General features: G+C 29.6%; 1 protein-coding gene across 2 annotated transcripts in view; it reads left to right on the top strand.

The window, feature by feature from the left end:
- The window catches only part of elmod1 (ELMO/CED-12 domain containing 1), a 52,707-nt gene extending 28,165 nt beyond the window's left edge, over window positions 1-24,542 (top strand). Inside the window, exons 7-12 of one of the 2 annotated variants that reach the window (XM_061962766.2) lie at window positions 4,402-4,535; window positions 4,612-4,680; window positions 5,041-5,061; window positions 19,243-19,293; window positions 19,630-19,763; window positions 23,396-24,542. In XM_061962766.2, the coding sequence (XP_061818750.1) occupies window positions 4,402-4,535; window positions 4,612-4,680; window positions 5,041-5,061; window positions 19,243-19,293; window positions 19,630-19,763; window positions 23,396-23,571 (585 nt within the window). In that variant the 3' untranslated portion in view covers window positions 23,572-24,542. The remainder of the gene's footprint in view (window positions 1-4,401; window positions 4,536-4,611; window positions 4,681-5,040; window positions 5,062-19,242; window positions 19,294-19,629; window positions 19,764-23,395) is intronic. The other variant, XM_061962767.2, reaches the window with a different exon arrangement.
- Window positions 24,543-25,381: the final 839 nt, after the last annotated feature.

The raw sequence follows: 25,381 nt of genomic DNA, 5'->3' as shown, positions 1-25,381 counted from the left end.
CCCTTGATCAACCCCTGGGAGGTGAGGGGAGCAGTGAGCAGCAGCGGTGGCCGCGCCCGGGAATCATTTTTGGTGATTTAACCCCCAATTCCAACCCTTGATGCCGAGTGCCAAGCAGGGAGGTAATGGGTTCCATGTTTATAGTCTTTGGTATGACTCGGCCGGGGTTTGAACTCACAACCTACCGATCTCAGGGCGGACACTCTAACCACTAGGCCACTGAGTAGGTTAGGGCCACTGACCTCATACAGTGTTTCCCACACATTCATTTATTTGTGGCGGCCCGCCACGAAAGGATTACATCCGCCACAAATGGATTTTTCGGCTTTTGACTCGCTCGACCGCTCATAAAAGCAATGGGACTCTGTCTGTGAATGTACCTTGTAGTTACAACTCCGGTGCAGTAGGTGGCGGTAGCCTACTATGCATTGTAACTCCGCCAATAGCACTTAATTCAACTGGTGGGCCAGAAGAAGAAGAAGAAGAAGAAGACGACGGAGTAAAAGAACGGACCGACAGGATCAAAATACGAGGGTAATATAGGTTATGGTAGATAGGTTATAGCTGCATCGCTCGCGGCTCGTCATATATTTAACGTTAATCCGCGATTTCACCGAGCGTTTCACTGACGGTGAGCAGCCTGACGCTGCTTCATTAACACCGCCGCTGTTTGACTCGGGGTCCGGGGCAGACGCACGTAATAACAATCACCTGTTTTCATACCGACGAGCTAACGTGTCCAGGTTATAACCCTGTTGTCAATAAACACACGTGGAGACGGTGCTTCAGATACTACATTAATACTCAAGCTAAAATGTCCACTGTCCACTGCAGCATGTGAATGCAATGAAAAGAATAAAATCTGAGCCAACCAGCTGTTAAAATGTTGTCCAGGTTAATGTTTTGGCCATTAAAGACCCTTCATTTCAAGATTTCAACTGTGATCGGGCTTTAAACAGGTGGCTGATCTGTTCAGATGAGTGTAACTGCTACTGGTCAAATAATGTGAAATAGCATTTAATTTTACATGTATGCAATGCCATTTAAATGTAATTATAGATAATAATAATAATAAATACTGTGTAGTGTTGTAAATAGTCAACGGGAAGGATTTTAGTAAGATATAAGCCATGAGCACTACACAGCCAGAAAAAAACCTAGGCAGGACAAGTAAAAATATTGGGGCAAGTAGATTTGAGAAGTCGGGCAAGTAGAAAAATCAGGGCGGAGGGAACAGGTGAGACTCAGCAAACACTGAAAAATAAAGCAGGGTCAGATCAGAAATGCACTTTTCTCATGAAAAGGGTCCTAATTTATATTCTTATGTGCCTTATAGAGAGGACCACGACAAAACATAGAGCGACTAGCTCCAGTGCGACCTGTTCAGCAGCAGCAGGAGAAGGAGGAGGAGGTTGACTGACTGTGGCAGGACACCTCTGCCTCTGTTTCACTTTATGTTGCTGGTAAATAATATGGTTGTAGTAGTAGGCTAAAGTTAAATTATTTAGTATGCACTAATTAAAGGGGCAGAGCTTTAAGAGACATTTAGCTTTTATATTTTATAAGATATATTTTTTGTAAGAACCACAATTAATAAATATATTTCAGTGAATAACTAATTGTTCAAATCTGTATATAAATATGTACATAAAGTGTTGTAATTATATTCCAACTCCGCGTTCTTCTTGGTCATCGCCGCTGCCGCCGCCACCCCCCACCCCTCGACCACACCACCACAAATAGATGCCTGCCCTGTGGGAAACACTGTCATGTCTCCAGGGACATATTTCCTGAGTTTATAAACATCATATGCCGTATTTTTCGGAGTATAAGTCGCACCGGAGTATAAGTCGCACCTGCCGAAAATGCATAATAAAGAAGGAAAAAAACATATATAAATCACACTGGAGCCCGGCCAAACTATGAAAAAAACTGCGACTTATAGTCCGAAAAATACAGTAAATAAAAAAAAAACGAAAGATGTTGTGATGCCAAAAAATATCGACGTAATCATATTAGTATCGACTAGATACGCTACTGTACTTGGTGGGGGGATTTGGGGGGTTGGCGGACCGGTACTTTTCAGAGGCAGTATAGTACCGAATATGATTCATTAGTATCGCGGTACTATACTAATACCGGTATACCATACAACCCTGGTTCTAGCACACGCAAACCTTTAGTCAATCAGTGCCCTGGCGTTATCACACCGTGTTGACATATTTATCCACGTTAATCAGTGGAGCTAGCCCAGGGGTCGGCAACCCGCGGCTCCGGAGCCGCATGCGGCTCTTTGATCACTCTGATGCGGCTCAGCAGCTCACTTGTTGAACCCCCCCAATTTTCCCGTGAGACTTCCGGATTTCAGTGCCTCTCGCAGAAAACTCCCGGGATTAATATTCACCGATTTTCACCCTCACGGCTATAATAAGGGCGTGCCATGATGGTACAACATTTGGGGCCCTCTACAATCTGTATTAACAGCGTGCCAGCCACACACTTGTTATACCATATACATTTTCTGCTTGCACACGTACGTGACAGCAAGGCATACTTGGTCAACAGCCACACAGGTTACACTGACGGTGGTCATATAAAACAACTTTAACACTCTTACTAATAATGCGCCACACTTTGAACCAAAACCAAACAAGAATGACAAACACATTCCGGGAGAACATCTGCACCTTAACAATCAATCAATCAATCAATCAATCAATGTTTATTTATATAGCCCTAAATCACAAGTGTCTCAAAGGGCTGCACAAGCCACAACGACATCCTCGGTATAGCCCACATAAGGGCAAGGAAAAACTCACCCCAGTGGGACGTCGATGTGAATGACTATGAGAAACCTTGGAGAGGACCGCATATGTGGGTAACCCCCCCCCTCTAGGGAGACCGAATGCAATGGATGTCGAGTGGGTCTAACATAATATTGTGAGAGTCCAGTCCATAGTGGATCCAGCATAACAGTAAGAGTCCAGTCCACAGTGGGGTCAGCAGGAAACCATCCCGAGCGGAGACGGGTCAGCAGCGCAGAGATGTTCCCAACCAATATACAGGCGAGCGGTCCACCCCGGGTCCCGACCCCGGACAGCCAGCACCCCATCCATGGCCACCGGATCTGTGTGTCTTCCCCTCCACAAGGGATAGGGGGGAGCAGAGGAGAAAAGAAAAGAAACGGCAGATCAACTGGTCTAAAAAAGGGGGGCTATTCAAAGGCTAGAGTATACAAATGAGTTTTGAGATGGGACTTAAATGTTTCTACTGAGGTAGCATCTCTAATTGTTACCGGGAGGGCATTCCATAGTACTGGAGCCCGAATAGAAAACGCTCTATAGCCCGCAGACTTTTTTTGGGCTCTGGGAATCACTAATAAGCCGGAGTTCTTTGAACGCAGATTTCTTGCCGGGACATATGGTACAATACAATCGGTAAGATAGGCTGGAGCTAGACCGTGTAGTATTTTATACGTAAGTAGTAAAACCTTAAAGTCGCATCTTAAGTGCACAGGAAGCCAGTGCAGGTGAGCCAGTATAGGCGTAATATGATCAAACTTTCTTGTTCTTGTCAAAAGTCTAGCAGCCGCATTTTGTACCAACTGTAATCTTTTAATGCTAGACATAGGGAGACCCATAAACACAGCAGAACAAACACCCAGAATCCCATGCAGCCCTGACTCTTCCGGGCTACATTATACACCCCTGCTCCCACCAAACCCCGCCCCCACCCCAACCCTGCTCCCTTACACATCACCCCCCACCCCTCTCTGTGCGTCGGTTGAGGTGGGCGGGGTTTGGTGTATAATGTATCCCGGAAGAGTTAGGGCTGCATGGGATTCTGGGTATTTGTCCTGTTGTGTTTATGTTGTGTTACGGTGCAGATGTTCTCCCGAAATTTGTTTGTCATTCTTGTTTGGTGTGGGTTCACAGTGTGGCGCATTATTAGTAAGAGTGTTAAAGTTTTTTTTTTTTTTATACCGCCACCGTCAGTGTGACCTGTGTGGTTGTTGACCAAGTATGCCTTGCTGTCACCAACTGACCAAGCGGAAGCCCCATACAACGTGTGGCTGATCAGGCACGCTGGCTGTAGTGGGTGCTATATGCTGTACCATCACAGCACGCATGACGCTGAACCATTCATTTAAAACCCACGTGCCGCACCAGCTTTAATATTCCACATAAAGGTGCGGGCGGCGTGTCTGAGACCCCTGGTTTATACATAGCACAAAGCAAAAAAAAAAACTTTGTACGCAGTGTTATTTCATTTAAAATTTCAAAAAAATTTTGCGGCTCCCATTGTTTTCTATAATTTGTGAAACTGGTCAAAATGGCTCTTGGACTGGTAAAGGTTGCCGACCCCTGAGCTAGCCACAGACTGTGCTTTGTTGTGTCCCAGCTGTGGAAGGAGCTGCGCCCCGACACGCCTCTGACCAGCCGCATCTCCAAACAGTGGTGCGAGATCGGTTTCCAAGGCAGCGACCCCAAGACCGACTTCCGGGGCATGGGCCTGCTGGGGCTCCACAACCTGCTGTAGGCTCCCTCAGGCCGCAGATTCCAATGACGACGCTAAGACACTGGGCTAACACAGTCGACTCTCTCCGTGCAGGTACTTCGCCGAGCACGACAAGACCACGGCTCTGCAGATGCTGCACGACTCGCTGCAACCAAAGCACAAGTATGTGGGAGAGGACTCCGTCATGACTGCCTCATTGCTCTTGTTGGTTTGCATTCGCTGCATCGTGTCGGGTGTTTCACTGCTAAAAACAACCTCACTCATGCTCACATGCCACTTCACCACATACACTATATGGACAAAAACTCAACTACTTACCGGTAATTAAAGGCGTGTGTATATTCATACCAGTTTTGTCCATACAGTCTATTTCCAGTCGTTATTCCAACAGCTTGATGTCATCCACTGCTTCATTCTCTCGATTGGTTTGCCGTCAGCATCTCAGTGAGCTTCTTCTGTCTCCTCCTCCTTCACCTGTGTTTCGATCCACGCTTCTCTCTGTGTCGTTCATACCCCCCGCAGGAGCGCACACGGGAGGCAAAGGTACCCCATTTCACGTTCACTCGCCCGCTTTTTTTAAAAGATGCACTGGAGCACACTCTTCATGCACCGCTCTGTTGTTATTGCACACATTCAAAGCAGCCATTTAAAGTAAAGGACTCTAATTGGCTACCTTGTAAAATACACATCCACATTTTAGTGCGATGCGATCATTTTTAATTTAATGTAATATTTTATTTATTTTATAAATTTATTTTTATATTTTTTATTCATTTTTTATTTTAATTTTTAATTTTTTATTTTAATGTGACCTTTAGAGTAATTTTTAATGGCAGAACAAATTAACATTATTATAATATGATAAAATAAGATAATATATATTTGTTTAACTTTTTTACAGCATATATTGAAAACTATTAAAAGATTAAAAATGAACTGTTTGATATAATATGTTTTAGATAGAAGACATGTACTGTTTAAATGTATTAGTGAATTTACACAATACAAGGTTTTGTCCGAATTAATGTGCTCACGTGTAGACAACACGTGAATGTAATATTTTATTTATTTTATAAATTTATTTTTATATTTTTTATTCATTTTTTATTTTTATTTTTTATTTTTTATTTTAATGTGACCTTTAGAGTAATTTTTAATGGCAGAACAAATTAACATTATTATAATATGATAAAATAAGATAATATATATTTGTATAACTTTTTTACAGCATATATTGAAAACTATTAAAAGATTAAAAATGAACTGTTTAATATAATATGTTTTAGATAGAAGACATGTACTGTTTAAATGTATTAGTGAATTTACACAATACAAGGTTTTGTCCGAATTAATGTGCTCACGTGTAGACAACACGTGAATGTAATATTTTATTTATTTTATAAATGTATTTTTAAATTTTTTATTCATTTTTTATTTTTATTTTTTATTTTTATTTTAATGTAACCTTTAGAGTAATTTTTAATGGCAGAACAAATTAACATTATTATAATATGATAAAATAAGATAAATAAGATAATATATATTTGTTTAACTTTTTTACAGCATATATTGAAAACTATTAAAAGATTAAAAATTAACTGTTTAATATAATATTTTTTAGATAGAAGATATGTACTGTTTAAATGTATTAGTGAATTGACACAATACAAGGTTTTGTCCGAATTAATGTGCTCACGTGTAGACAATACGTGAATGTAATATTTTATTTATTTTATAAATTTATTTTTAAATTTTTTATTAATTTTTATTTTTTATTTTTTTATTTTATTTTAATGTGACCTTTAGAGTAATTTTAATGGCAGAACAAATTAACATTATTATAATATGATAAAATAAGATAAATAAGATAATATATATTTGTTTAACGTTTTTACAGCATATATTGAAAACTATTAAAAGATTAAAAATTAACTGTTTAATATAATATTTTTTAGATAGAAGATATGTACTGTTTAAATGTATTAGTGAATTGACACAATACAAGGTTTTGTCCGAATTAATGTGCTCACGTGTAGACAACACGTGAATGTAATATTTTATTTATTTTATAAATTTATTTTTATATTTTTTATTCATTTTTTATTTTTATTTTTATTTTTTATTTTAATGTGACCTTTAGAGTAATTGTTAATGGCAGAACAAATTAACATTATTATAATATGATAAAATAAGATAAATAAGATAATATATATTTGTTTAACTTTTTTACAGCATATATTGAAAACTATTAAAAGATTAAAAATGAACTGTTTAATATAATATTTTTTAGATTGAAGACGTGTACTGTTTAAATGTATTAGTGAATTTACACAATACAAGGTTTTGTCCGAATTAATGTGCTCACGTGTAGACAACACGTGAATGTAATATTTTATTTATTTTATAAATTTATTTTTATATTTTTTATTCATTTTTTATTTTTATTTTTATTTTTTATTTTAATGTGACCTTTAGAGTAATTTTTAATGGCAGAACAAATTAACATTATTATAATATGATAAAATAAGATAAATAAGATAATATATATTTGTTTAACTTTTTTACAGCATATATTGAAAACTATTAAAAGATTAAAAATTAACTGTTTAATATAATATTTTTTAGATAGAAGATATGTACTGTTTAAATGTATTAGTGAATTTACACAATACAAGGTTTTGTCCGAATTAATGTGCTCACGTGTAGACAACACGTGAATGTAATATTTTATTTATTTTATAAATTTATTTTTATATTTTTTATTCATTTTTTTATTTTTATTTTTATTTTTTATTTTAATGTGACCTTTAGAGTAATTTTTAATGGCAGAACAAATTAACATTATTATAATATGATAAAATAAGATAAATAAGATAATATATATTTGTTTAACTGTTTTACAGCATATATTGAAAACTATTAAAAGATTAAAAATTAACTGTTTAATATAATATTTTTTAGATAGAAGATATGTACTGTTTAAATGTATTAGTGAATTGACACAATACAAGGTTTTGTCCGAATTAATGTGCTCACGTGTAGACAACACGTGAATGTAATATTTTATTTATTTTATAAATTTATTTTTATATTTTTTATTCATTTTTTATTTTTATTTTTATTTTTTATTTTAATGTGACCTTTAGAGTAATTTTTAATGGCAGAACAAATTAACATTATTATAATATGATAAAATAAGATAAATAAGATAATATATATTTGTTTAACTTTTTTACAGCATATATCGAAAACTATTAAAAGATTAAAAATTAACTGTTTAATATATTTTTTAGATTGAAGATATGTACTGTTTAAATGTATTAGTGAATTTACACAATACAAGGTTTTGTCCGAATTAATGTGCTCACGTGTAGACAACACGTGAATGTAATATTTTATTTATTTTATAAATGTATTTTTTAATTTTTTATTCATTTTTTATTTTTATTTTTTATTTTAATTTTAATGTGACCTTTGAGTATTTTTTAATGGCAGAACAAATTAACATTATTATAATATGATAAAATAAGATAAATAAGATAATATATATTTGTTTAACTTTTTTACAGCATATATTGAAAACTATTAAAAGATTAAAAATTAACTGTTTAATATAATATTTTTTAGATAGAAGATACGTACTGTTTAAATGTATTAGTGAATTTACACAATACAAGGTTTTGTCCGAATTAATGTGCTCACGTGTAGACAATACGTGAATGTAATATTTTATTTATTTTATAAATTTATTTTTAAATTTTTTATTCATTTTTTATTTTTATTTTTAATTTTTATTTTAATGTGACCTTTAGAGTAATTTTTAATGGCAGAACAAATTAACATTATTATAATATGATAAAATAAGATAATATATATTTGTTTAACGTTTTTACAGCATATATTGAAAACTATTAAAAGATTAAAAATTAACTGTTTAATATAATATTTTTTAGATAGAAGATATGTACTGTTTAAATGTATTAGTGAATTGACACAATACAAGGTTTTGTCCGAATTAATGTGCTCACGTGTAGACAACACGTGAATGTAATATTTTATTTATTTTATAAATGTATTTTTATATTTTTTATTCATTTTTTATTTTTATTTTTATTTTTTATTTTAATGTGACCTTTAGAGTAATTTTTAATGGCAGAACAAATTAACATTATTATAATATGATAAAATAAGATAAATAAGATAATATATATTTGTTTAACTTTTTTACAGCATATATTGAAAACTATTAAAAGATTAAAAATTAACTGTTTAATATAATATTTTTTAGATAGAAGATATGTACTGTTTAAATGTATTAGTGAATTTACACAATACAAGGTTTTGTCCGAATTAATGTGCTCACGTGTAGACAACACGTGAATGTAATATTTTATTTATTTTATAAATGTATTTTTAAATTTTTTATTCATTTTTTATTTTTATTTTTTATTTTTATTTTAATGTAACCTTTAGAGTAATTTTTAATGGCAGAACAAATTAACATTATTATAATATGATAAAATAAGATAAATAAGATAATATATATTTGTTTAACTTTTTTACAGCATATATTGAAAACTATTAAAAGATTAAAAATTAACTGTTTAATATAATATTTTTTAGATAGAAGATACGTACTGTTTAAATGTATTAGTGAATTTACACAATACAAGGTTTTGTCCGAATTAATGTGCTCACGTGTAGACAATACGTGAATGTAATATTTTATTTATTTTATAAATTTATTTTTAAATTTTTTATTCATTTTTTATTTTTATTTTTTATTTTTATTTTAATGTGACCTTTAGAGTAATTTTTAATGGCAGAACAAATTAACATTATTATAATATGATAAAATAAGATAATATATATTTGTTTAACGTTTTTACAGCATATATTGAAAACTATTAAAAGATTAAAAATTAACTGTTTAATATAATATTTTTTAGAAAGAAGATATGTACTGTTTAAATGTATTAGTGAATTGACACAATACAAGGTTTTGTCCGAATTAATGTGCTCACGTGTAGACAACACGTGAATGTAATATTTTATTTATTTTATAAATTTATTTTTATATTTTTTATTCATTTTTTATTTTTATTTTTATTTTTTATTTTAATGTGACCTTTAGAGTAATTTTTAATGGCAGAACAAATTAACATTATTATAATATGATAAAATAAGATAAATAAGATAATATATATTTGTTTAACTTTTTTACAGCATATATTGAAAACTATTAAAAGATTAAAAATTAACTGTTTAATATAATATTTTTTAGATAGAAGATATGTACTGTTTAAATGTATTAGTGAATTTACACAATACAAGGTTTTGTCCGAATTAATGTGCTCACGTGTAGACAACACGTGAATGTAATATTTTATTTATTTTATAAATGTATTTTTAAATTTTTTATTCATTTTTTATTTTTATTTTTTATTTTTATTTTAATGTGACCTTTAGAGTAATTTTTAATGGCAGAACAAATTAACATTATTATAATATGATAAAATAAGATAAATAAGATAATATATATTTGTTTAACTTTTTTACAGCATATATTGAAAACTATTAAAAGATTAAAAATTAACTGTTTAATATATTTTTTAGATTGAAGATATGTACTGTTTAAATGTATTAGTGAATTTACACAATACAAGGTTTTGTCCGAATTAATGTGCTCACGTGTAGACAACACGTGAATGTAATATTTTATTTATTTTATAAATGTATTTTTTAATTTTTTATTCATTTTTTATTTTTATTTTTTATTTTTATTTTAATGTGACCTTTGAGTATTTTTTAATGGCAGAACAAATTAACATTATTATAATATGATAAAATAAGATAAATAAGATAATATATATTTGTTTAACTTTTTTACAGCATATATTGAAAACTATTAAAAGATTAAAAATTAACTGTTTAATATAATATTTTTTAGATAGAAGATATGTACTGTTTAAATGTATTAGTGAATTTACACAATACAAGGTTTTGTCCGAATTAATGTGCTCACGTGTAGACAATACGTGAATGTAATATTTTATTTATTTTATAAATTTATTTTTAAATTTTTTATTCATTTTTTATTTTTATTTTTTATTTTTATTTTAATGTGACCTTTAGAGTAATTTTTAATGGCAGAACAAATTAACATTATTATAATATGATAAAATAAGATAATATATATTTGTTTAACGTTTTTACAGCATATATTGAAAACTATTAAAAGATTAAAAATTAACTGTTTAATATAATATTTTTTAGATAGAAGATATGTACTGTTTAAATGTATTAGTGAATTTACACAATACAAGGTTTTGTCCGAATTAATGTGCTCACGTGTAGACAACACGTGAATGTAATATTTTATTTATTTTATAAATGTATTTTTATATTTTTTATTCATTTTTTATTTTTATTTTAATTTTTTATTTTAATGTGACCTTTAGAGTAATTTTTAATGGCAGAACAAATTAACATTATTATAATATGATAAAATAAGATAAATAAGATAATATATATTTGTTTAACTTTTTTACAGCATATATTGAAAACTATTAAAAGATTAAAAATTAACTGTTTAATATAATATTTTTTAGATAGAAGATATGTACTGTTTAAATGTATTAGTGAATTTACACAATACAAGGTTTTGTCCGAATTAATGTGCTCACGTGTAGACAACACGTGAATGTAATATTTTATTTATTTTATAAATGTATTTTTAAATTTTTTATTCATTTTTTATTTTTATTTTTTATTTTTATTTTAATGTAACCTTTAGAGTAATTTTTAATGGCAGAACAAATTAACATTATTATAATATGATAAAATAAGATAAATAAGATAATATATATTTGTTTAACTTTTTTACAGCATATATTGAAAACTATTAAAAGATTAAAAATTAACTGTTTAATATAGTATTTTTTAGATAGAAGATACGTACTGTTTAAATGTATTAGTGAATTTACACAATACAAGGTTTTGTCCGAATTAATGTGCTCACGTGTAGACAATACGTGAATGTAATATTTTATTTATTTTATAAATGTATTCTTAAATTTTTTATTCATTTTTTATTTTTATTTTTTATTTTTATTTTAATGTGACCTTTAGAGTAATTTTTAATGGCAGAACAAATTAACATTATTATAATATGATAAAATAAGATAAATAAGATAATATATATTTGTTTAACTTTTTTACAGCATATATTGAAAACTATTAAAAGATTAAAAATTAACTGTTTAATATATTTTTTAGATTGAAGATATGTACTGTTTAAATGTATTAGTGAATTTACACAATACAAGGTTTTGTCCGAATTAATGTGCTCACGTGTAGACAACACGTGAATGTAATATTTTATTTATTTTATAAATGTATTTTTTAATTTTTTATTCATTTTTTATTTTTATTTTTTATTTTAATTTTAATGTGACCTTTGAGTATTTTTTAATGGCAGAACAAATTAACATTATTATAGTATGATAAAATAAGATAAATAAGATAATATATATTTGTTTAACTTTTTTACAGCATATATTGAAAACTATTAAAAGATTAAAAATTAACTGTTTAATATAATATTTTTTAGATAGAAGATATGTACTGTTTAAATGTATTAGTGAATTGACACAATACAAGGTTTTGTCCGAATTAATGTGCTCACGTGTAGACAATACGTGAATGTAATATTTTATTTATTTTATAAATTTATTTTTAAATTTTTTATTCATTTTTTATTTTTATTTTTTATTTTTATTTTAATGTGACCTTTAGAGTAATTTTTAATGGCAGAACAAATTAACATTATTATAATATGATAAAATAAGATAATATATATTTGTTTAACGTTTTTACAGCATATATTGAAAACTATTAAAAGATTAAAAATTAACTGTTTAATATAATATTTTTTAGATAGAAGATATGTACTGTTTAAATGTATTAGTGAATTGACACAATACAAGGTTTTGTCCGAATTAATGTGCTCACGTGTAGACAACACGTGAATGTAATATTTTATTTATTTTATAAATGTATTTTTATATTTTTTATTCATTTTTTATTTTTATTTTTATTTTTTATTTTAATGTGACCTTTAGAGTAATTTTTAATGGCAGAACAAATTAACATTATTATAATATGATAAAATAAGATAAATAAGATAATATATATTTGTTTAACTTTTTTACAGCATATATTGAAAACTATTAAAAGATTAAAAATTAACTGTTTAATATAATATTTTTTAGATAGAAGATATGTACTGTTTAAATGTATTAGTGAATTGACACAATACAAGGTTTTGTCCGAATTAATGTGCTCACGTGTAGACAACACGTGAATGTAATATTTTATTTATTTTATACATGTATTTTTAAATTTTTTATTCATTTTTTATTTTTATTTTTTATTTTTATTTTAATGTAACCTTTAGAGTAATTTTTAATGGCAGAACAAATTAACATTATTATAATATGATAAAATAAGATAAATAAGATAATATATATTTGTTTAACTTTTTTACAGCATATATTGAAAACTATTAAAAGATTAAAAATTAACTGTTTAATATAATATTTTTTAGATAGAAGATATGTACTGTTTAAATGTATTAGTGAATTGACACAATACAAGGTTTTGTCCGAATTAATGTGCTCACGTGTAGACAACACGTGAATGTAATATTTTATTTATTTTATAAATTTATTTTTATATTTTTTATTCATTTTTTATTTTTATTTTTATTTTTTATTTTAATGTGACCTTTAGAGTAATTTTTAATGGCAGAACAAATTAACATTATTATAATATGATAAAATAAGATAAATAAGATAATATATATTTGTTTAACTTTTTTACAGCATATATTGAAAACTATTAAAAGATTAAAAATTAACTGTTTAATATAATATTTTTTAGATAGAAGATATGTACTGTTTAAATGTATTAGTGAATTTACACAATACAAGGTTTTGTCCGAATTAATGTGCTCACGTGTAGACAACACGTGAATGTAATATTTTATTTATTTTATAAATGTATTTTTAAATTTTTTATTCATTTTTTATTTTTATTTTTTATTTTTATTTTAATGTAACCTTTAGAGTAATTTTTAATGGCAGAACAAATTAACATTATTATAATATGATAAAATAAGATAAATAAGATAATATATATTTGTTTAACTTTTTTACAGCATATATTGAAAACTATTAAAAGATTAAAAATTAACTGTTTAATATAATATTTTTTAGATAGAAGATACGTACTGTTTAAATGTATTAGTGAATTTACACAATACAAGGTTTTGTCCGAATTAATGTGCTCACGTGTAGACAATACGTGAATGTAATATTTTATTTATTTTATAAATTTATTTTTAAATTTTTTATTCATTTTTTATTTTTATTTTTTATTTTTATTTTAATGTGACCTTTAGAGTAATTTTTAATGGCAGAACAAATTAACATTATTATAATATGATAAAATAAGATAATATATATTTGTTTAACGTTTTTACAGCATATATTGAAAACTATTAAAAGATTAAAAATTAACTGTTTAATATAATATTTTTTAGATAGAAGATATGTACTGTTTAAATGTATTAGTGAATTGACACAATACAAGGTTTTGTCCGAATTAATGTGCTCACGTGTAGACAACACGTGAATGTAATATTTTATTTATTTTATAAATTTATTTTTATATTTTTTATTCATTTTTTATTTTTATTTTTATTTTTTATTTTAATGTGACCTTTAGAGTAATTTTTAATGGCAGAACAAATTAACATTATTATAATATGATAAAATAAGATAAATAAGATAATATATATTTGTTTAACTTTTTTACAGCATATATTGAAAACTATTAAAAGATTAAAAATTAACTGTTTAATATAATATTTTTTAGATAGAAGATACGTACTGTTTAAATGTATTAGTGAATTTACACAATACAAGGTTTTGTCCGAATTAATGTGCTCACGTGTAGACAATACGTGAATGTAATATTTTATTTATTTTATAAATTTATTTTTACATTTTTTATTCATTTTTTATTTTTATTTTTTATTTTTATTTTAATGTGACCTTTAGAGTAATTTTTAATGGCAGAACAAATTAACATTATTATAATATGATAAAATAAGATAATATATATTTGTTTAACGTTTTTACAGCATATATTGAAAACTATTAAAAGATTAAAAATTAACTGTTTAATATAATATTTTTTAGATAGAAGATATGTACTGTTTAAATGTATTAGTGAATTGACACAATACAAGGTTTTGTCCGAATTAATGTGCTCACGTGTAGACAACACGTGAATGTAATATTTTATTTATTTTATAAATTTATTTTTATATTTTTTATTCATTTTTTATTTTTATTTTTATTTTTTATTTTAATGTGACCTTTAGAGTAATTTTTAATGGCAGAACAAATTAACATTATTATAATATGATAAAATAAGATAAATAAGATAATATATATTTGTTTAACTTTTTTACAGCATATATTGAAAACTATTAAAAGATTAAAAATTAACTGTTTAATATAATATTTTTTAGATAGAAGATATGTACTGTTTAAATGTATTAGTGAATTTACACAATACAAGGTTTTGTCCGAATTAATGTGCTCACGTGTAGACAACACGTGAATGTAATATTTTATTTATTTTATAAATTTATTTTTATGTTTTTTATTCATTTTTTATTTTTATTTTTATTTTTTATTTTAATGTGACCTTTAGAGTAATTTTTAATGGCAGAACAAATTAACATTATTATAATATGATAAAATAAGATAAATAAGATAATATATATTTGTTTAACTTTTTTACAGCATATATTGAAAACTATTAAAAGATTAAAAATTAACTGTTTAATATAATATTTTTTAGATAGAAGATATGTACTGTTTAAATGTATTAGTGAATTTACACAATACAAGGTTTTGTCCGAATTAATGTGCTCACGTGTAGACAACACGTGAATGTAATATTTTATTTATTTTATAAATGTATTTTTAAATTTTTTATTCATTTTTTATTTTTATTTTTTATTTTTATTTTAATGTGACCTTTAGAGTAATTTTTAATGGCAGAACAAATTAACATTATTATAATATGATAAAATAAGATAAATAAGATAATATATATTTGTTTAACTTTTTTACAGCATATATTGAAAACTATTAAAAGATTAAAAATTAACTGTTTAATATATTTTTTAGATTGAAGATATGTACTGTTTAAATGTATTAGTGAATTTACACAATACAAGGTTTTGTCCGAATTAATGTGCTCACGTGTAGACAACACGTGAATGTAATATTTTATTTATTTTATAAATGTATTTTGTAATTTTTTATTCATTTTTTATTTTTATTTTTAATTTTTATTTTAATGTGACCTTTGAGTATTTTTTAATGGCAGAACAAATTAACATTATTATAATATGATAAAATAAGATAAATAAGATAATATATATTTGTTTAACTTTTTTACAGCATATATTGAAAACTATTAAAAGATTAAAAATTAACTGTTTAATATAATATTTTTTAGATAGAAGATATGTACTGTTTAAATGTATTAGTGAATTTACACAATACAAGGTTTTGTCCGAATTAATGTGCTCACGTGTAGACAATACGTGAATGTAATATTTTATTTATTTTATAAATTTATTTTTATATTTTTTATTCATTTTTTATTTTTATTTTAATTTTTTATTTTAATGTGACCTTTAGAGTAATTTTTAATGGCAGAACAAATTAACATTATTATAATAAGATAAATAAGATAAATAAGATAATATATATTTGTTTAAATTTTTACAGCATATATTGAAAACTATTAAAAGATAAAAAATTAACTGTTTAATATAATATTTTTTAGATAGAAGATATGTACTGTTTAAATGTATTAGTGAATTTACACAATACAAGGTTTTGTCCGAATTAATGTGCTCACGCGTAGACAACACGTGAATGTAATATTTTATTTATTTTATAAATTTATTTTTATATTTTTTATTCATTTTTAATTTTTATTTTTATTTTTTTATTTTAATGTGACCTTTAGAGTAATTTTTAATGGCAGAACAAATTAACATTATTATAATATGATAAAATAAGATAAATAAGATAATATATATTTGTTTAACTTTTTTACAGCATATATTGAAAACTATTAAAAGATTAAAAATGAACTGTTTAATATAATATTTTTTAGATTGAAGACGTGTACTGTTTAAATGTATTAGTGAATTTACACAATACAAGGTTTTGTCCGAATTAATGTGCTCACGTGTAGACAACACGTGAATGTAATATTTTATTTATTTTATAAATTTATTTTAAAATTTTTTATTCATTTTTTATTTATTTATTTTTTTTAAATTTTAATGTGACCTTTAGAGTAATTTTTAATGGCAGAACAAATTAACATTATTATAATTTGATAAAATAAGATAAATAAGATAATATATATTTGTTTAACTTTTTTACAGCATATATTGAAATCTATTAAAAGATTAAAAATTAACTGTTTAATATAATATTTTTTAGATAGAAGATATGTACTGTTTAAATATATTAGTGAATTTACACAATACAAGGTTTTGTCCGAATTAATGTGCTCACGTGTAGACAACACGTGAATGTAATATTTTATTTATTTTATAAATGTATTTTTAAATTTTTTATTCATTTTTTATTTTTATTTTTTATTTTTATTTTAATGTGACCTTTAGAGTAATTTTTAATGGCAGAACAAATTAACATTATTATAATATGATAAAATAAGATAAATAAGATAATATATATTTGTTTAACTTTTTTACAGCATATATTGAAAACTATTAAAAGATTAAAAATTAACTGTTTAATATAATATTTTTTAGATAGAAGATATGTACTGTTTAAATGTATTAGTGAATTTACACAATACAAGGTTTTGTCCGAATTAATGTGCTCACGTGTAGACAATACGTGAATGTAATATTTTATTTATTTTATAAATTTATTTTTATATTTTTTATTCATTTTTTATTTTTATTTTAATTTTTTATTTTAATGTGACCTTTAGAGTAATTTTTAATGGCAGAACAAATTAACATTATTATAATAAGATAAATAAGATAAATAAGATAATATATATTTGTTTAAATTTTTACAGCATATATTGAAAACTATTAAAAGATAAAAAATTAACTGTTTAATATAATATTTTTTAGATAGAAGATATGTACTGTTTAAATGTATTAGTGAATTTACACAATACAAGGTTTTGTCCGAATTAATGTGCTCACGCGTAGACAACACGTGAATGTAATATTTTATTTATTTTATAAATTTATTTTTATATTTTTTATTCATTTTTAATTTTTATTTTTATTTTTTTATTTTAATGTGACCTTTAGAGTAATTTTTAATGGCAGAACAAATTAACATTATTATAATATGATAAAATAAGATAAATAAGATAATATATATTTGTTTAACTTTTTTACAGCATATATTGAAAACTATTAAAAGATTAAAAATGAACTGTTTAATATAATATTTTTTAGATTGAAGACGTGTACTGTTTAAATGTATTAGTGAATTTACACAATACAAGGTTTTGTCCGAATTAATGTGCTCACGTGTAGACAACACGTGAATGTAATATTTTATTTATTTTATAAATTTATTTTAAAATTTTTTATTCATTTTTTATTTATTTATTTTTTTTAAATTTTAATGTGACCTTTAGAGTAATTTTTAATGGCAGAACAAATTAACATTATTATAATTTGATAAAATAAGATAAATAAGATAATATATATTTGTTTAACTTTTTTACAGCATATATTGAAATCTATTAAAAGATTAAAAATTAACTGTTTAATATAATATTTTTTAGATAGAAGATATGTACTGTTTAAATATATTAGTGAATTTACACAATACAAGGTTTTGTCCGAATTAATGTGCTCACGTGTAGACAACACGTGAATGTAATATTTTATTTATTTTATAAATGTATTTTTAAATTTTTTATTCATTTTTTATTTTTATTTTTTATTTTTATTTTAATGTGACCTTTAGAGTAATTTTTAATGGCAGAACAAATTAACATTATTATAATATGATAAAATAAGATAAATAAGATAATATATATTTGTTTAACTTTTTTACAGCATATATTGAAAACTATTAAAAGATTAAAAATTAACTGTTTAATATAATATTTTTTAGATAGAAGATATGTACTGTTTAAATGTATTAGTGAATTGACACAATACAAGGTTTTGTCCGAATTAATGTGCTCACGTGTAGACAACACGTGAATGTAATATTTTATTTATTTTATAAATTTATTTTTATATTTTTTATTCATTTTTTATTTTTATTTTTTATTTTTTATTTTAATGTGACCTTTAGAGTAATTTTTAATGGCAGAACAAATTAACATTATTATAATATGATAAAATAAGATAAATAAGATAATATATATTTGTTTAACTTTTTTACAGCATATATTGACAACTATTAAAAGATTAAAAATTAACTGTTTAATATAATATTTTTTAGATAGAAGATATGTACTGTTTAAATGTATTAGTGAATTGACACAATACAAAGTTTTGTCCGAATTAATGTGCTCACATGTAGACGAACGTGTGTGTGTTTTTTTTCACAGTGAGGCAAACAAGGCTGAATGGGTACAGCGGAACCTTGAGAAAGCCATTGGGTAAAAGGATTGGCTCTTTCTTTCCTACTAGTTTTCCTGTTAACATCAGTTTTTCTAAGCTGTCTTTTCTAATGATATGTCCGAGGAATTTCAGCTGCCTATTTCGAATCGTTGCAGTTAATAAACTAACGACTAACTAATAAAATATATTGGGAAAATTATGTAATTTTTAGGGAGAACATGAGTACCATACATTTTTTTTTTTTTTTTTTACATTTTCTATGAATAAAGTCTAAATATAATGGGGATTTGAAAATATATTTTTCAAGAATAAAATTGAAAAGGTCTTCATTCCAAGCCTTTAAGTTAAATGTTGACTTTGTTGACGTCCTCCAGCTATTCTTTCGCCATTGTGGGCATCAACATCACCGACCTGGCCTACTCGCTCCTGGTGAGCGGCGCCCTGAAGACCCACTTGTACAACGTGGCCCCCGAATTACCCGCCTTGCAGCACTTCCAGCAGACCTTCTGTAAGTCAGCTGGCTATTATGGCAAATGCAAACAAAGCTCCAACACCCTCTTGTGTGTGTGTGTGTGTGTGTGTGTGTGTGTGTGTGTTTGTTCTGGCAATGCTTACTTAATGGGGACATCGCTCTGTTTACACCATACTTGCCAACCCTCCCGGATTTTCCGGGAGACTCCCGAAATTCAGCGCCTCTCCCGAAAACCTCCCGGGACAAATTTTCTCCCGAAAATCTCCCGAAATTCAGGCGGACCTGAGTGACGTGTTGACAGCCTGTTCTCACGTCCGCTTTCCCACCATATAAACAGCTAATGATGGAGGGCGAGTTCTTGGTTTCTTATGTGGGTTTATTGTTAGGCAGTTTCATTAACGTCCTCCCAGCGCGGTAACAACACACAACAACAGCAGTCAAGTTTTCGTCCCCCGTAAAGCAGTTCGTCTGCCGTAAACAGCAATGTTGTGACACTTTTAAACAGGACAATACTGCCATCTACTGTACATGCATATGTGACCCACCCATAATGTGTCACATTTTTGTGTTGATTTATTTATTTTATTTTGTGGTTTGAATTCGTTTTTGGAGCTGTCATTCCACATTTATAAGTATTCACATTGGTCAGTAGGGGGCAGTAGGGCGTTTCTTCCCAATTGAATGCTATCACCTGCAGACCGGAAGTGTCTTGTCATTCTGATGAGCGCGACCAGTCTGTGAACAATTGAAACGTCCTGTGTGCTTTTTCCTCCTGTATAACAGGTTAGTTTTGGTGAATCAACTCACTGAATAATATCCATGTGATCTTTACAAGTTTAAGTACACATTCTGATGGTGGAGCCTAACTCTAAAGTGTTTGTGAGTTGTAGTTTGTATTTGTGAATGAATCCAGTGCACAGCTGCAGTAATCAATACAAAAAGGCGACGTGAGTGCGCAATGTTTATATAGGAACTTCTGATCCTAATTCAGACTCCCAAATTAGAGCTCCTGTTTTCTTATTGATTTTATAATGTTTATTTGTATAATGTGTGTGTTCTGAAATAATGACAGAGAATAGAACAAGGATGGACAATTCAACCCTTAACTCAACAATGCGTAGATGAGTGTTATGTGTGTGTAAATGTGTAAATAAATGAACACTGAAATTCAAGTATTTCTTTTATTTATTTATATATATATATATATATATATATATATATATATATATATATATATATATATATATATATATATATAGCTAGAATTCACTGAAGGTCAAGTATTTCTTATATATATATATATCTTAACCACGCCCCCAACCACGCCCCCGCCCCACCCCCGACCACGCCCCCCACCCCCCACCTCCTGAAATCGGAGGTCTCGAGGTTGGCAAGTATGGTTTACACAGTCACCTTTAGTGAATTATATTTATATAGCGCTTTCTCTCTAGTGACTCAAAGCGCTTTACATAGTGAAACCCAATATCTAAGTTACATTTAAACCAGTGTGGGTGGCACTGGGAGCAGGTGGGTAAAGTGTCTTGCCCAAGGACACAACGGCAGTGACTAGGATGGCGGAAGCGGGAATCGAACCTGCAAGTTGCTGGCACGGCCGCTCTACCAACCGAGCTATACCGCCCCTTTAGGGGACCTCTGACAGTATAGGGACAAAAAAAACAGGTCCTCTAAAGGGAAACCTTTTTAAATGATAGTCAGATCCATTCTGAAGATGCCTAAGAGATTTTTAAGCTTTGGCCCATAAAACATGTTTACTGGTTAGCAGAGGTGTGGACTCGAGTCACATGACTTGGACTCGAGTCAGACTCGAGTCATGAATTTGATGACTTTAGACTCGACTTGACAAAATGTAAAAAGACTTGCAACTCGACTTAGACTTTAACATCAATGACTTGAGCCTTTTGAATTGACATGACTTGACATGACTTGCTACTTTCCCCAAAACCCAAAGATGAAAAAGTTATTCGGGAGCGCTCCGTATTTTTCATTGTGTACTTGTCTATCAGCGTTGCGTGTGTCAGCTGGTGTGGTCTCAGTACAACAGCCAATCAAATTAGATCTACTTTGTTTTCATCACACAGCATTCATCCAATCAAATTGCAGGACAACCAACGAAGAAGACATGTCCAAACCACACGCCAGTGAACAAAAAATGATACCTAAAATAATTTTGTTTGGGTATAAAAATTACGAGGTGGTCAACACAAAACGGTTTGCAGTATGCAACACATGCGGTTCGAAAATTACTGATGGAGAGGCAACAACTTCCAACTTCGTCCGGCATTTGAAGTTGCACAAAGAACGGTAAGTTTTGAATGTAAGATAACGTTTATTGGCTAAGTAACGTGACTTTTATTTGCTGTGTAGTTAAATCAGTGAGGCTGTAAACTCACTGCTAACGTTATAACGTTATTGCAAACACGGGAATCTGTTGCAGTTCACTACCTTATTCATACTTTTTGTTCAGTGATTTTTTTTAAGCAGGGTTACGTTAGTCAATATATCACACGTAACGTTAGACGGCGGTCAGCAGCACCGCGTATTTTAGCCACCTAAAAAAAGACAAAAATAGTCAAATAAAGGTCAGTTAAAATGTATACTATATTATGAATATGTGTACCGTTTTAGCTAGCTTTCTGACATACTGTTGGTTGTTTACCTCAGTGGTCCCCAACCACCGGGCCGCGGCCCGGTACTGGTCCGTGGATCGATTGGTATCGGGCCGCACAAGAAATATATATATTTTTTTTCTTTTTTTAATTAAATCAACATAAAAAACACAAGATACACTTACAAGTAGTGCACCAACCCAAAACAACTCTCTCCCCCCTTTTGTTCTGGGCATTGAACATGAAGACTCTTCCTTCACTGTTCCGAGTGGCCATGAGAGTCTTGGCAGTGCCTGCCTCCAGTGCTCCAGTGGAGCGAGTTTTCAGCCATGGTGGCATCATACTACGCCCCCATCGTGCACAAATGACTGACAAGACTCTTGGCTAATTTGGTCTTTTGCAAATGCAATGCAGCATAGGGCCCTGACATATAAAAAGTACAACTTTTTTTGTTATGTTCACGTATATGTCATGTTTTTTCAATGTTAACACTTTTGTACAAATAAGTACATTTGCACTTTATTTTTCAATGTGTTTGTTCTGTAAAGGAATGAGTTAATGTTTAAAATGACTGGTTAATAGTGCTATTATAAAGTGCAATGTCAGCACAATTTTCTTTCCTGCAATTTAAAATGCACTTGTTTTGATAAATAAATACAGCGTTTGAAAAGCATACACAATCTGTGTTAATATATTAGTCTGTGGTTAAAAGGACTTGAAAGGACTCGAAACTCAAAATGCAGGACTTAGGACTTGACTTGAGACTTTCCAGTCTTGACTCGGGACTTGACTCGGACTTGAGGGCAAAGACTTGAGACTTACTTGTGACTTGCAAAATAATGACTTGGTCCCACCTCTGCTGGTTAGTTTGAGTGTGAGACATTTGCATGAGCTAACTGGGCATTGGCCATTTTACCTCATTTTTTTTTTTATGCCTCTACAACCTGTAGAAAAGGTGGTCCCCACAAGTGATGATCAAAAACTTAGTCCCCATTCAAAACTATAACCAGTATGTGTGTGTGTGTGTGTGTGTGTGTGCAGGTTACTTGATGCAGGAGTTCCAGCGCTTCTGGATCGAGGAGGACCCCAGTGACATCATGGAGTTCAACCGGGTGCGCTCCAAGTTCCACCGGAAGATCCTGCGGCAGCTGAAGAACCCGGACGCCGCTCTGTGTCCCCACTTCTCCGCTTCGGACCTTCACCTGGTCAATCTGTAAACACTCACCGGAGACCCCCACACCCAGCCCGGATGTCCGGTAGGCCCGTTGTTAATAGAAACATGAGCTAACGTCATCACCGTGTCACTGCCAGCAGCTAAACACACACACACACACACACACACGATTGTCACACCATCACACGTTTATCTTGATTGTATCACACACGCTTTTACACTCCTTTTGCTTTATCACACGCCAAAAATCATGCTCTCGGCCAAAAAAAAAAAAAAAAAAGTTTTGACGTGCTGTCAAATATCGTATTTGAATGTGGAGAATAGATGTACTTACAGTCCTGTGAACGATACTGTAGAAGTGTGTACACTTTAGAGTAGTCAGTGTGCAGCTTGTGCAGCAGTTTAGATTTGCTATCAACGCTGACAAGTGAGTGGTAAGAGAGTTGTGTCCTGCCTGCAGTCAAGCATCATGGTGCGGGGGGGTTGCATGAGTTGAAATCGAAACGCGGATTCCAACATCTGCCGACATGAGCCGTAGCCTGTCTCGCGGCCCGGCAGCACTCGTGCAGCTCCTGATCACTCAGTTACCTTCCTATGTACAGTACGTGTGTTGTCAGCCATTCACACAATATTGGCTGTGTGTTGATAGTAAAAACTGTACTGCTGTACAAGCTTTACAAGGACTATGGCGGCGGTAGCGTCAAGGTCCGAGGCTGCACGAGTGCTGCGGGACACAGAGGAGAGTTGCGGTTCATTTCGGGAAAACATCGATTATCATACTTGCCGATCCTCCCGAATTTTCCCGGGAGACTCCCGAATTTCAGTGCCTCTCCTGAAAATCTCTTGGGACAACCATTCTCACGAATTTCTCCCGATTTCTAGCCGGACCTGAGTGAGGACAGCCTGTCGTCACGTCCCCTTTTCCTCCTTATAAACAGCGTGCCGGCCTAGTCACGTTATAACATCTACGGCTTTTGTAGATCAAGAAGGAGACTATTATACAAACCCCGTTTCCATATGTTAGATGTAAATATAAACGGAATACAATGATTTGCAAAACCGACATCAATCTCTAAAGGATATCACCACATGGGCTCAGGAACTCTTCAGAAAACCACTGTCACTAAATACAGTTTGTCGCTACATCTGTAAGTGCAAGTTAAAGCTCTACCATGCAAAGCGAAAGCCATTTATCAACAACATCCAGAAACGCCGCCGGCTTCTCTGGGCCCGAGATCATCTAAGATGGACTCATGCAAAGTGGAAAAGTGTTCTGTGGTCTGACGAGTCCACATTTCAAATTGTTTTTGGAAACATTCGAAATCTTGTCATCCGGACCAAAGGGGAAGCGAACCATCCAGACTGTTATCGACGCAAAGTTGAAAAGCCAGCATCTGTGATGGTATGGGGGTGCATTAGTGCCCAAGGCATGGGTAACTTACACATCTGTGAAGGCGCCATTAGTGCTGAAAGGTACATACAGGTTTTGGAACAACATATGCTGCCATCTAAGCGCCGTCTTTTTCATGGACGCCCCTGCTTATTTCAGCAAGACAATGCCAAGCCACATTCAGCACGTGTTACAACAGCGTGGCTTTGTAAAAAAAAAGAGTTCGGGTACTTTCCTGGCCCGCCTGCAGTCCAGACCTGTCTCCCATCGAAAATGTGTGGAGCATTATGAAGCGTAAAATACGACAGCGGAGACCTCGCACTGTTGAACGACTGAAGCTCTACATAAAACAAGAATGGGAAAGAATTCCACTTTCAAAGCTTCAACAATTAGTTTCCTCAGTTCCCAATCGTTTATTGAGTGTTGTTAAGAGAAAAGGTGATGTAACACAGTGGTGAACATG

This window comes from Nerophis lumbriciformis, linkage group LG09 (genome assembly GCF_033978685.3).
Source record: "Nerophis lumbriciformis linkage group LG09, RoL_Nlum_v2.1, whole genome shotgun sequence".
Classification (NCBI taxonomy): domain Eukaryota; kingdom Metazoa; phylum Chordata; class Actinopteri; order Syngnathiformes; family Syngnathidae; genus Nerophis; species Nerophis lumbriciformis.
Note: the sequence above shows the minus strand (reverse complement) of the source record. Positions and strands in the feature narration are given on the sequence as shown.